The sequence below is a fragment of the Nematolebias whitei genome, chromosome 5 (assembly GCF_014905685.2).
Source record: "Nematolebias whitei isolate Nwh7 chromosome 5, NemWhi1, whole genome shotgun sequence".
NCBI classification, from domain to species: Eukaryota; Metazoa; Chordata; class Actinopteri; order Cyprinodontiformes; family Rivulidae; genus Nematolebias; species Nematolebias whitei.
Genome location: NC_056502.1, coordinates 43,634,499 through 43,649,223, shown reverse-complemented (window position 1 = coordinate 43,649,223; position 14,725 = coordinate 43,634,499). Strand labels below are relative to the sequence as shown.

The 14,725-nt window shown below is 40.2% G+C and overlaps 1 protein-coding gene across 1 annotated transcript in view; it reads left to right on the top strand.

The window, feature by feature from the left end:
- The window catches only part of LOC119410412 (TGF-beta receptor type-2), a 73,899-nt gene that overhangs the window by 15,774 nt on the left and 43,400 nt on the right, over positions 1-14,725 (top strand). The window contains exons 3-4 of the mRNA XM_037677323.1: positions 10,387-10,531; positions 12,160-12,353. Of these exons, the coding sequence (XP_037533251.1) occupies positions 10,387-10,531; positions 12,160-12,353 (339 nt within the window). The remainder of the gene's footprint in view (positions 1-10,386; positions 10,532-12,159; positions 12,354-14,725) is intronic.

Genomic DNA, 14,725 nt, shown 5'->3' with positions numbered 1-14,725 from the left:
TTTTGAATGTCCAGAGGACCAGATTGAACTTTTTTGGATTACAGCATGATATTTAATGAACAAGCCCATTGCGCTGCTGATGTAAACTTGAGTTCATGTATGAGTGTGCTCATTTTAAGATTTATCTACTGACTGAATACAGTTATTACACACCCTGAAATGGCTTATGAACAAAATCAGCTTTTACTTTCCTTGCACATTTGAGCAAATAGGAGCAGTCGTTGCTGTTGTAAAGACAGTCCTCCCTGAAGCTGTGATATCACATCCTCAGGATGTTGGAAAAAACAGAGAAGGCAGATGAGAGGCAGCAAAGGAAGTATCTTAGCTGATTGAACAAGGAGCTTTGTGTCTAGTTGATAGAGAAAAGTGAGAACAAGTAAACATTTGTCTTTCCATGGTGGATTATCACTGAGTGTTGGTGCACTAGCTGCAAGCCACCCCTTAGATTTAATATAACTAAAATGATACAAAATTACTCCATGATTATTTCTACTCCTAGCTTTGTAATATTTGATATCTTATTGAGAATATCACTTTGATTTAAACTCCTACAGCTGAACTACATCATTATAGACCGAATGAAGAAAAGTTCAGCCTTTTTCTGTAATTTTAAGGTCATTTGAACCATGTCACTCAGTAAATACATGAATAAATCAAGTGCGTATTGTCCGCCTCCTTTCATGCCAGAGTTAAAGAATATGGCAACGTTCAGGCTACAGGTAAAAGCAGAACAAATCTCATTTTCTTTTTGCCCATACACAACCTGTAAGGATTTATTTTGACTTTTTTTTTTTTTACAAGTTTTTAAAATCTGACAGAGTGACATGATCTGTTGTTTAACCCACGTGCAGGCAGACACGGGATACTCCCAGGTAAAAAAAAAAGTTTATTTATTTAAACACATAGAAAAGAAAAATCTGTCGGGGCAGCACAACTTGCATAAAGGAGGAAGACAACAGAGGAACAGAACAGAACATGGCAGGCTTGTAAGCACAATCCACGGAGCAAGGAAAAACAAAGACATTGAATATATAGGGACACTCACGAGACATACTGATGAACACCTGGGGTGATTAGGATTGAGAACAGGAGAGACAGAGCTGACAACAAGAAAGAGGAAAACACTGGGGAGTGCAGGAAACACAAGGATTAGAGAAATGACAGGACAAAACACTGATTCCCACAGCCAGGACTTTTTCATAAGTGATACTACTGTACATACTGTGTGCTAATAAAGATACATGTCTGTTGTTTTAAAGAGGGACCTTAGTTTGAACTATCATGTCTGGTGAGCTCTTTGAATTGTCAAAAATAATAGCTTCATCCAAACCATCCACATGTCTGCTAGATCCCATCCCAACCAAACTGTTTAAAGACATTAATTAATAACCGCGTCTTGGATCTGCTTAATTTGTCTCTAATAAACAGTTACGTACCACAGAGCTTTAAGATTGCTGTAATTAAACCATTACTTAAGAAACATAACCTTGACTCGGGAATCATAGCAAATTATAGACCTATATATAATCTAACTTTCATCTAAAAATTCTAGAGAAAATAGTCGCTGGTCAGTTACGTTATCATCGGCAAAGAAATAATCTGTTTGAAGAGTTTCAGTCAGGGTTTAGAGCTTATCATAGCACAGAAACAGCACTGGTGAAAGTTACTAATGATATTCTCATGGCCTCAGACAATGGGCAGGTGTCTATACTGGTCCTGTTTGACCTCAGTGCTGCATTTGATACAGATGATCACAATATTTTACTACAGAGACTTGAATATGATATTGGAATTACAGGAATGGCTCTAAAATGGTTTAAATCATATCTATCTGATAGATTCCAGTTTGTAAATGTAAATGAATCTTCATCATACACCAAAGTTAGTCATGGAGATCCTCAGGGTTCAGTGCTTGGACCAATACTCATTACTATATGCTTCCCTTAGGTAAAGTTATTAAACAGCATGGGATACATTTTCATTGTTATGCTGATGAAACACAGTTATATTTGTCCATGAAACCAAATTAATCCAATCAGCTACTTAGACTACAAGCATGTCTTAAAGACATAAAAACTTGGATGACCCTAAATTTTCTCCTGTTGAATACAGACAAGACTGAGGTTTTGGTTTTTGGACTTGAACACCTTAGGAATTAATTTTTCAGTCTTTCTCCCTCCTTAGATGGCATTAATCTGTCCTCCAGCTCTAATGTTAAAAATCTTGGTGTTATTTTTGATCAGGACATGTCTTTTATCCCCCACATTAAAAACATTACTAGAACCGCCTTCTTCCACCTGCGTAATATCACTAAAATTAGAAACATCTTATCTAAAAATGATGCAGAAAAACTAGTCCATGCATTTGTCACGTCTAGACTGGACTATTGCAATGGTTTATTATCTGGATGTCCAAATACGTCTTTAAAACGTCTTCAACTGATTCAAAATGCTGCTGCCAGAGTCTTAACTGGAGTTACTGGGAGAGATCATATTTCTCCAGTTTTAGCTTCTCTCCACTGGCTCCCTGTCTAATCCAGAATTGAATTCAAAATCTTACTTCTAACCTACAAAGCTCTCAACAACCTAGCTCCATCTTATATTCGAGATCTTCATTCATCCATCCATTATCTTTACCCGTTTATTCCATTTTGGGTCACGGGGGTCGCTGGTGCCCATGTCCAGCAATCACTGTGCGAGGGGCGGGGTACACCCTGGACGGGTTGCAAGTCCATCACAGGGACACATAGAGACAAACAAACATTCACTCTCCCACTCACACCTAGGGACAATTTAGAGTTACCAATCAGCCTAACATGCATGTTTTTGGTCTGTGGGAAGAAACCGGAGTACCCGGAGAACACCCATGCATGCATGGAGAGAACATGCAAACTCCACCCAGAAAGGCCCCTGGACCGGGGTTTGAACCAAGGACCTGCTCGCTGAGAGGCAGCAGCTCTACCAGTTGCGCCACCGTGCTGCCCCTATTCGAGATCTTGTTGTTCCATATTTTCCTAACAGAGCACTTCACTCTCAGACTGCAGGTTTACTTGTGGTTCCTAGAGTTTCCAAAAGCAGAACAGGAGGCAGATCTTTCAGTTATCAGGCTCCTCTCTTGTGGAACCAACTTCCAGTTTGTGTCCGTGAGGCTGACACATTGTCCAGTTTAAGACTGGACTTAAGACTTTCCTTTTTGATAAATCCTATTGTTAGGGTTGGCTTGTTATGTTGCTTTAAGCTTAGACTACTGGAGGACAAACTGACCTCATTTCCTTAAATTAATTGTTAAAATTCAATAGTTTTCATTTGATACTGTTTCTTTCTTAACGTGATTCTTGACCTGCCATTGTGTATCTGTTCCTCTCAAACCCAGCTGGTCGAAGCAGATGGCCACTTGTCCTAAACCTGCTTCTGCTAAAGGTTTCCTCCTCATGAGGGAGTTTTTCCTTTCCACTATCTGCTTCATACTTGCTCAAGATGAGAGTTCTGTGATGGAGTTCAATTTAAAGCAATCTTCTCCTCAGATAAATAATGTTAAATTATTATTTTTATATATGAATGTTTCTACTCAGAGCCCTGAGATGACTTCTTTTGTGACTTGGCACTATGTTAATGGACTGTACTTATATAGCGCCTTTCTATCTTTAATATATATCTTTAATATTGAGATATTCAAAGCGCTTTACACTGCAATCTGTGTCCTCATTGACCCATTCATACAGCTCTCTACTAGATCTACAAAGCTAATTGAACAAATCATTCTAAAGAGACTAATCAGAGCTTTATCACATTCATACACTGATGGGACACACATCAGAGGCTGTGAGGGGTTCAGTGTCTCGCCCAGGGACACTTCAGCATGTGACTGCTGGTGGAATCGAACCCCCAACTCTTGCATTGGAGGTCAACTGCTCTAACCACTCAGCCACAGCTGCCCAGTACAGTATATAAATTGAATTTGAATTGAATTGAACTGAATTTTATCCAACTTTTAATGTCATCAAAGTGGGGATATGCAGCTTGATCCAAATATTGCTTTTATTGAACACCACACAGTTTAAAACTTGGATCTCCACAGTCCTTCAGTTACAGAATAGAGATCCATTTGTCGAGTTTAAAAAAATATATTTTGGATTTGCCATGACAGAGAAACTACACCAATATACAACACAAATGTTAATACAATACTGGATGACTGAGAAAACAAACTTTGTGTTTTTGAAACCATTAGTGAAAAGGCCAGACTTCAGGGGTATCTGAGGCAGGCTTGAAACACAAGAGTCAGGGTGGCTTCTGGGTAATACCAGATGGCTAGGCCTCAGACTGACGAAGCCTCTTGGATGAGGGGCGAAACGTTTCTTTTTAACAAAAAAACGAAGTCCAGATGACATGATTCAACCTTTTTTGTTGTTATATACCTGGATGACTGAGAAAACAAACTTTGTGTTAATACAATACATTTACATGTTGATACATGACACAAATGTTGCTATTGGATTATTGATTCTAACATGATGGGATCAAGACTCAAGTTTGTTTCTCTCCTGTACTTTCAGTAAGTCACTCCTGTGCCAGAAGCACTATTCTGCTCGCAAGTCGGTGGAAAGCAGCAAGATCAAATATAAACATTGGACAAAAAGCATGAAGGATAATAATTTTGCCTTGGTCAAATTGCACAATTTTCAAATCAGTGCAGACATACTAACGTGTAGCATCCATATTTGCTTCAGTAAATGCAGCGTGCTGCGTGTGATGTCACCTCATCTTCTGTGAATGTAACTCGCTTCAGGCTCATAGACTGTTGAAGCTGAAGTCTAACAGTTGCATTGAAACTGAACTATCACATGAGAAATGAATTTGATCAACAATGGACACAGAGCGTTAGGGCCTGCTTTGTGAATGTAGTCTAAGATCATTTTATGATGACAGTTGTTGACAGAGTTGTAGATTTTGTTAAATTCAAATATTAAAAATATCGTTATGTGCAAACTCATGCAGAATTATGAAATGTTGCACTCAAATACATGTTGTGATTGACTCTCTGCTACTACCACAGGAAACGTTTGGTCAGTATATTTAAATGTGAACCACATGTATATCTGTGTCTTCTTCTTCCAGCTGTTTCTTTCTTCTGGGGTCTTCACAGCGAACTAACTCGCACAGACTTGGCAATTATTTTTACATCGGATGCCCTTCCTGACACAACCACCAACTCGCCAAGTTTTAGCACAATATCTGTAAATGTGACTGAATTACGGCCATTTGTGTGTTTTATAAATTCAGCTGGCTGAGGTGGCCATCTTGAATTGGATTGGCCCCAAAAGTTAGTTGACCGGTTCATCCGTCCTTTGGTGTTGTAGCTGCAGACTCAAACACAGAGACACAGGCAAAAACATTATCACCCTTTTTTCATCCACTGACGTGGGCATTAATAAAGTTAGAATTTAAAAATTGTTCAGAAAATGTTGAGATAATTCTCAATTACCTCATCTGCAAATTACAATCTGTTATTTCCTCACATACTGCCAGCACACAATACAATTTGAAAAAGTTGTGATGTGAAAGTTTTTTATTTTATTTTCAGGCAGAATTGGGTGTTTTTGTTGGACCTTGATTTTTCTCCATTCATCTTCTTTGTTTCACTTAGTCTGGTTGTTCACGGCTCTGAGTGCCAGATGGAAGCTGGGCTCAGTAGCAGAATTGTACTCTGTCTGCAACAAGAGCACCAAGAAATCTCACATTTCACTTACAGCCCCGTCAGGAGCCATCAAGCGTACAGTTAACATTTTCTCCAACACAGTGAAGTCACATATTTTCATACTCTAATCCCTACACGTAGTCGCAGCAGAAATGTGCAGCAATAATAAAAATAAATGACTTTTGAAGAACGTTGAAGCTCGAACATGTTCATCATAAATCTGCACACTGCACAAGCTGGCGGAGCGTTGTTTGCTCCACCTACAGAGCAAGAGGAATCCAAAAGGTGGGAATATGGGAACATTAGTGATGGAGTTTTGTCTCTGGTGGCACAGAGGTTAGAGAAGGTGGGCCTGTAATCAGAATATCACTGGTTCAACTTCCCAGACCAACAACATCAAAATGTGGGCGGGAAGGTGAAACATCCAAACCTGCCTCCATCCTCATTTGCCCCACTCTGGGCCCTTGAGCAAGGCACTTACCATCTGCTCCCCAGGTGCCCTAGATGGCAGCTCTCTGCTCCACAGAGAGGGCTGTGGTAGCTCAATGGTCTGTGGTTGTGTCAGGAAGGACATTTGGTGTAAAAACATCCGCCAAGTTTTCCTGCGAGTTAGTTTGCTGTGCTGATCCCTGAAGAAGGGAGCAGCTGAAAGAAAAATTAAAAAGAAGAAGTAATGCAGCTGTCTCTTTGCTTCTGTGAATATACTGGAACTGAAGGAAAGATATTAAGGGAGGAACAGTGGTTAAATTGGTTGGTAGAGCTGTTGCCTCTCAACAAGAAGGTCGCCAGTTCAAATCCCAGGGCCTTTCTGGGTGGAGTGTAGGTCCAGATGTAGGTCCAGATGTAGGTCCAGGTGTAGGTCCAGTTGTAGGTCCAGGTGTACCTGAAAGACAAAAACACATGTTAAGGATAGGAAAAAAAAAATTACAAATACAAAACAGGTTGAGCAGAGTAAGTAAAGACAGTAGCAGAGTGAAAATTGCAGTCAGTTTGTCCTCCAGCAGTCTAAGCCTATAGCAGCATAAGGGACAGCTCAGGAAAGCCAAGCCGACACTAACTATAGGATTTAGCAAAAAGGAAAGTTTAAGCCTAGTTTTAAAACTGGATAATGTGTCAGCCTCACGGACAGAAATTGGAAGTTGGTTCCACAAGAGAGGAGCCTGATAACTGAAAGATCTGCCTCCCATTCTGGTTTTGTAAACTCTAGGAACCACAAGTAAACCTGCAGTCTGAGAGCGAAGCGCTCTGTTAGGAAAATATGGAACAATAAGATCTGTAATATAAGATGGAGCCAGGTTGTTGAGAGCTTTGTAGGTTAGAAGTAAGATTTTGAATTCTATTCTGGATTTGACAGGGAGCCAATTGAGTGAAACTAAAACTGGAGAAATATGATCTCTCCCAGTAACTCCAGTTAAGACTCTGGCAACAGCATTTTGGATCAACTGAAGACTTTTTGATGAAGTCTGTGGACACCCAGATAATAAACAGTTGCAATAATCCAGTCTAGACGTGACAAATGCATGGACCAGTTTTTAGTTGATGTTTAACTGATGTCCAGGTAAATGTCGAGATGTTTGGAGCGCCGTCTTTAGCACACACCAAACTCTCTGTGAACAGGGACACAAACACCTGTCCACAGTTTGATCCTCTGGTTTTCAGGCACAACCTCACTGAAAGTAATTAGTTAAGATGGTCCCAGTCAGTAATGGACCAGTTGATGATTAACTAGTAGTCTGGCTAATGAATCTGTTCTTCCCTTTGTGTTTTAGTTATCATGTGAGCTATTAGTGCATAAAAAGAGAAAAATTACCTCAAGGTGAAATTACTGTCAGCTGGAAAAATTATAAAATTACTTTTTAAATTACAAAACACTACAAAGCTTGGACAGCCCTTTATAACTTGGATTTTCTAAACAGATGCACAGCATTAATTTCTTTTTTCTTTTTAATAATATTTTGCAGACAACAGGAAGCCAAAAGGAAAAAACAACCAAGAAGTCTGACTCTGTTTCTGATGTTCAGTGAAGGCAACATCATTTGAAGTTAAAGTTGAAACAAGGTTTAAAAACTGTCTTGATCTACGAGTGTGTGCTTATTCAAAATTGGAGGGGCCCAAAAATGTTAGGGATGTGGGTTTTTTTAACTTGCTAGTAACATTAAACATACCAACTGTCTTCATAAGATCATAAAATTGCAATTTTTTTTGTGTCTTGTTTTTTTTTAACTCGAGATAATTCAAACCTTTACTATTATTATATTAGTTTGAAAACAGTTTAAGAATAAATGTTTTTCTTACTGTGTGCTCTTCAAATCTCACCTCATGCCTGATCAAGAAAATGAAAAATAAAATAATGAGAATGATAAAGTTTTAACGGGTAAATAATGACAGTAGTTAAAGAGAGCAGCTCCTTTGACTTCAGTGTGTCGTGCGTGTTGCACACCAGAACAGGCCAGTTTCATTCACACCATGAAAGTCACTGATCTCAGAGTATAACTCTCAGCCTCTGTGGCTGCAGCTTTTATTTGTCTCTCAGGTCGTGTGGGGGCGTCTGTTGTTCCAGTCTGCCTTTCCAAAGTTGACTCTGCGTGACGGAATGTGTCTTGAAACTATATTAGCTGTGTTTCCTGCTCAATGAGTAACCCAGTCTTTGCGGACTGCAATCTAGTGAAACACAAGTGCACCCACCCACTCATGCAACACCCTCCACAGAGAGAGGACGTTTAACGGCACGATTCCCTGCATGATTTAAAAGAAAGAAGTCCTCCTCTGGTTGGATTTCACAGTTCAGCCCTGCAGACGTGCTGCTGGGTCTGCTGATTTTTACGATAGCGCTGACGGCAGTTGTTTTGACTGTGCCTTGGTTTTCTGATAAGCGGGGGTTTGGGGGGCTGTTGTTGTTGTTTGTATGAAGAGAGCTCTTTCCATCAGAGTGAAGTGGCTGTCTGGCTTATCAAAGAGGAGTATTTTAGTCCAAAGATGTTCCTCTGAGATTGAACTGATGAGCTTAAAGCTGACTATAATCAGTTTGAGCAAGTTTGAGCATTTCTGGAAGGAATGCATGTCGCTCGCTGCCTTTACACAAGTTTTCTTATAGCATTTGATTTTGTTCACCACTAAAGGGAAAAGGACAATTATGTGTGGTTTTTCCCCATGTCTATGTGTGTATGCGTGTTTGTTTATTTTATCTGGACAGTTAGCAATATACTTTATGAACCACAGCACAGACTTTAATGAAACTCTCCAAATGTAATTATTGGATCTCCATCTCCATGTTCTGCCACTTATCTGTAGTTGGGTCAGGAAGGCAGCAGGTCCAGGAGAGAAACCCAGACATCCCTCTTCCCAGAGACACTGTCCAGCTTTTCCTGGGGAACCTGAGGCGTTCCCAGGCCAGAGAAGATATGCTATCTCTCCAGAGAGTTCTGGGTCTGCTTTGGGGCCTCCTACCAGTAGGACATGCCTGGAAATCCTCCAGAGAAAGGCATCCAGAACACCCTGATCAGATGCCTGGACCACCTCAACTGACTCCTTTTGATTTGAAGGAGCAGCGGATCTACTTCAAGCTTCTCCAGGATGACGGCGCTCCTCGCCCTATCTCTACGGCTGAGTCCTTCACCATATGAAGGAAGCTCATTTTGACCGTGTGTCAAGGATCTCGTTCTTTCATTCATGATCCAAAACTCATGACCACAGCTGAAGGTTCAAACATAGACAGACTAAACTTTGCCTTTTGATTCAGCTCTTTCTTCACCACATTTAACCAAAGCAGCTCCCTTATTATTGAGGATGAGGCCCTACTTCATCCATCCATGTCCTGCTTCATCCTGCCATCACTCGTGAACAAGACAAAGCCCCCCCCCCCCCCCCCCAACCAAACGGTTGAGAGAGGATGTACATCTATAATTGATTAACCATTGAGTCAACCCAATTCATGGTGGCTGTCACAGCTAATCAACTTTAGCAAACATGTCAATAATTCAGTCTGTTTTACATCTGCTGAGCTAAATGTTGCTGTGGTAGTAGCTGAGAGTCATCTTTAGTACTCTTGGAGGTAACACATTTTGTGAGCTCTTCCTTGATCATGTAACGTTTTATAAAGGTTTGACCAAAATGCCTTTAGCTCCATCCTTTCTCATCATAATCCAACAAAGTAACGTCAGGTCCTCTGGACGGGTTATTTTTGTTGAAACATTTCGTCTTTCATCCAAAACTCTTCATCATTCGAGGAGCCGCAACAAACTCAGTCTTATAAATAACACCTTCACATATTGGGTCAACCAGTTTGATGGTGACCATCATCAGTCATCATTATTTCATGAGCCTTGATATTTTGAACCACTTTGACCATGACTGCCTCAAACGAGTCGGCGGGGGAGAGGGCGGACTCCAGAAATAATCTGAGCACCATCAAACTGGTTGACCCACTAAGAGAATGTGCTATTTAAATAAGACTGGGTTTGTTTCAGCTCCTCTGTCTTTCTCATCATAGTTAAACCTCTGGCAGAAAAGGTGCTGGCTGAACTGCATTCTACCAATGAGTGATAGAGCTTTAACTAAATTTAGGGTTTTCCTCTGAAAGTTTTGTCTTGTTGTTGATTTAGGTGTACACAATAAGTGGTCATCAAATGATGTATATTTCTTTTAGGACAGAGAATAAATGTTGAGATAAACGTGTGCTTTTGTTTGCAGGTGGGATGCCCTTTAACATCGGTCACCAGCTCTGCATGTTCTGTGATTTGCAGCCTTCCAGTTGCAACGGCACTGGGCCGTGCTTTACAAACTGCTCCATCTCGTCCATCTGTGCCGATGATAAGGAAATCTGCGTCGCCATCTGGTAGGTGGGAGCAGAACACTCTTCATCTCTCATTAATCAGACTTTTTACCATTCCTTTATCATTGCAAGTTGTCAGATCTGACACATCCATTCACACTTAGTAGAATGTTGTCATCACAGAACTCAGTGTCAGAGCAACATTTGAAGATTTTAACCTGCACAAGTCTTCAGTTGCCAGCTGCACAGCTTCACACTGAATTTAACATTATCTCTGATTAATTAAATGGCTATATTGTAATGTGATGTAACCCTGACCAGACTGTTGTTCTGTCACTGGCCCAGCACCACAGGGGGTCCAAAAGCAGTCAGAACAAACACTGAACTAAAAGAAAACTTACTCATACAACGCCCTGTAATTCCCTCTGTATAATGAAATCCTGACATGACAGACGTTTGTATTGGAGGAGAGGATTTTGATGAATTGTACATTAAATTTTTAGCGGAAATCAGTCAAATAAATTCATCTTATTCTTCTTTGTTTGGCTTTTCCCTCTTCAACAGTCGCCACAGTGAGTCATCCTCATCCACACGCTGATGAACTCGTATTATAGTTTTGGCAGAAGTGTTTTACGGCAGAGTCCATTCCTGACACAACCTTCACCATTTACCTGAGCTTGGGACCAGCACAAAAGATACGCTGGCATGTGCTCCCTAGTGGCTGGTTTAGTTAAATAAATAAAAAAATAAATAAAGCAGACTATTCAGAATATTTCAAGAATTGCTGTTTAATTATTCAGCCACCAGCTGAGCATCCTTTTCTTGTTCTTGAGTCATCCAGGTAATGACTGCAGTCTATTTAGGGTCGTGTCAGTTCAGTAGGAAAGAAGAAAGAAGTGCCATGTGTTGTTGTTTCCATACAAGCTATAGGGGGCGGCTGTGGCTGAGTGGTTAGAGCAGTCGTCCTCCAATGCAAGAGTTGGGGGTTCGAATCCACCAGCTGTCACATGTCGAGGTGTTCCTGGGCAAGACACTGAACCCCTCATCGCCTCCGATGTGTGTCCCATCAGTGTATGAATGTGATAAAACTCTGATTAGTCTCTTTAGAATGATTTGTTCAATTAGCTTTATAGATCTAGTAGAGTGATGTATGAATGGGTAAATGAGGACACAGATTGTTGTAAAGCGCTTTGAGTGTCTTGAAATAAGAGAGAAAGGTGCTATATAAGTACAGTCCATTTACCATTTACCTGAGATACATGCAGGTGGAGCAGTGGGCAGCTATGTAAGTGCCCGGGGAGCAGTTAGGGACTGGGTGTCTTGCTCAAGGACACCATGACGGGTATGGCGGGGAGTTGAACATGTGAATTTCTGGTCCCAAGTTGGCTGCCCTGCCTCTACCATCTCAGCCCCTAGAGACCCTGGAGATCCTACATGTTGGCTCAGGACAGATTGTGATCAGACGAATCAAACTTATGTCTAGACCTCTAAATGTGGCTTCACTGAAAACATTTTCAATGTGCATTGAGTCGGTCCACACTCGTGTTTAGTGCTATCTGAATGCAATAGACATAACTGAATGACAGATCTGAACATCTTAGATGTAATTTACATTACAATAAGTAACAATATTAAGATTGTTGACTGTTCAAATCTTACCCGTCTCATTCATCACTCTTTCTGGAGTTCAGGAGGAAGAACGAGACGGGCTTCTCCCTGGAAACTCTGTGCCACGACCCGGTCATCCCACTGTATGGGATTCTGCTGGATGACTACAACAGCACCAGCTGTGTGATGAAGAAGAAGAATCTGACGGGTGGCATGGCATACGTATGCTCCTGTTCAAATGAAGAGGAGTGTAACAATAAACTGCTCTTCACTCCCAGTGAGTACACAGAAACATGCTCTGATGAGCAGCGGAGGGAATCCTCAGGCTCCTCATTTATTTACAGTTCAGTGACGCAACCACAAAACAATTAATACATTTAAATGATCTTGAAACTTTAATAACTATGAACAATTTTACATGAATGACGTCTGATTTATGTTAATATTTCATGCCTCATAAAGATGTATACTGTACATCACAAAAGTCACTGACCAACAGTTAGCATAGAAGCTAACTTAGCTTTGAAAATAAAGAAAAGCTAACACTATTAGCATGGTGTTTATTACTGGAAATGTGTATAATCAAATGTTTAAAGTCAATACTAAATATAGTAATGTTATAATAACGTTGGCTAATATTTATAAACTTTAGCTAATATTTATACGGTAGATATGTATTAGTCAGCGTTAAGTGAAAAATGAAAAGAAAATGAAATGAAAAAAGATGTGAAGCTTTAAGAAACATGTTTGTACTCCAAGAGGCTTGGTAAAGCCTACAGGGACAAACAGCACTTTTCATTCATTCAGTTTTTATTTATACAGGCTAGTCTCACTGAGCCACGAGGACTCATTTACAAGAGAGACTTGTTCCAGACAGAACATATAAAGTGCAGACAACAATAACAATAAACTACAGTAAAAATGCAGTTAAAATAAGAGTAGTATACAAAACAATGAATCAGGGTGCCGTAAATCAGGGTGAAATACTAAAAACAAGAACATACCTGCCTTGATTTTTTTCCATTGAATATTATCAAATGTTTGAAACCCCTTAAAGAAATCAAGGAGGACAACTTCGGTTCCTGTTGCAATGTGTTCCAAGTTACAGGAGCAGAGTAGGAAAAGGTCTTTTTACCAAGTTTGGTCCGCACTGAGGAAACGCTGCAGGTAATGATGTCCTGAGAGCGCATGTTGTAGCTGCACTGATGGCGTGACATGTGGGAGGAGATATAAGAAGGTAGCCGACCAAGGAGGGATTTACAGATGAAAATGAACCAGTGTGAGTGTCTACGTGTAGATAATGATGACCAACTGACCAATGAGAGTGCAGTGATGGGTACGGTGGTTATAACCAGTGATGAATCTTAGCGCACCATGGTAGACAGCATTCAACATCTGCAAACAGCTGGCAGGGACATTCATGTAAATAATGTCACCAAAGTCAGTGGCTGGTAGGAAGGTAGCGGTTACAAGATGTTTTCTGGCATTCAGAGTTAAGATCTATTTCTGAAAAAGAAACCCAGTTTTAATTTCAATTTATCAAGTTTTCAATATGTGGTTTAAAAGAGAGACGTGCATCGACCAAAATTCCCAAGTATTTGTAAGAATCTATAAACTCAATAGGAACACCATGCATGGAAAGGAGATAAGAGGTACAGCTGTACTGAACAAATATTTTACTGAATCTCACACAATAACTTTACCAAAATTATTTTTGACAAACTTAAATAGATCCAGAATCCAAATCCACAATGTAACACATCTAAAAATAAATATTACCTCCAGCCATTACTGATTTGGATTGTATATGAACTACTTTGGTGGTTCCCATGGTTAGGCATTTTTATGTCACAGTTTACTTTTTCATACAGTAGTTTCATTGTTTTACAGCTCTCAACATTCTTTCCTGCCACAGCAGGGATCTGTTTTGTGTAAAAACACTTGATAAATCCACATTACAACCTGATCAGCATCAAACAACAGATAAAAAGAAAATGTTTCACCCCTTGGCACTGACATCTAACTGAACAATCTGTACATTCAACAGAAAACTTACACTGTGTTTATTCTTTGTGGTGTTGCAAAGGAGAGCAAACTTATCAGGATACCTCATTTTACATGTGATTTTTCAAAGGTTGGTAATTGTGTGTGTTTGTATTTGTTACCTTGTAAGGCCCATTTTTCCAACACATACTACATTCTGAGGACCAACTGCTCCTTATGGGGCCCCATAAGGAGCAGTGTCATTGGTGGGTCAGGGTCAGGCTATAGAAATGAATGAAAAATGAATGGAAGTCAATGCAAAGTTCACGTAAAGACAGAAAGCCAAACGTATGTAAATGGTAAAGGGACTGTACTTATATAGTGCTTTTCGATCTTATTCAGATACTCAAAGCGCTGTACACTACAACCTGTGTCCTCATTTACCCATTCATACAGCACTCTACTAAATCTCTACAAAGCTAATTGAACAAATCATTCTAAAGAGACTAATCAGTGCTTTGAGATCACATTCATACACTGATGGGACACACATCGGAGGCAATGAGGGGTTCAGTGTCTTGCCCAAGGACGCCTCAACATGTGACTGCTGGTGGATTCAAACCCCCAACTCTTGCAATGGCAGACGACTGCTCTAACCACTCAGCC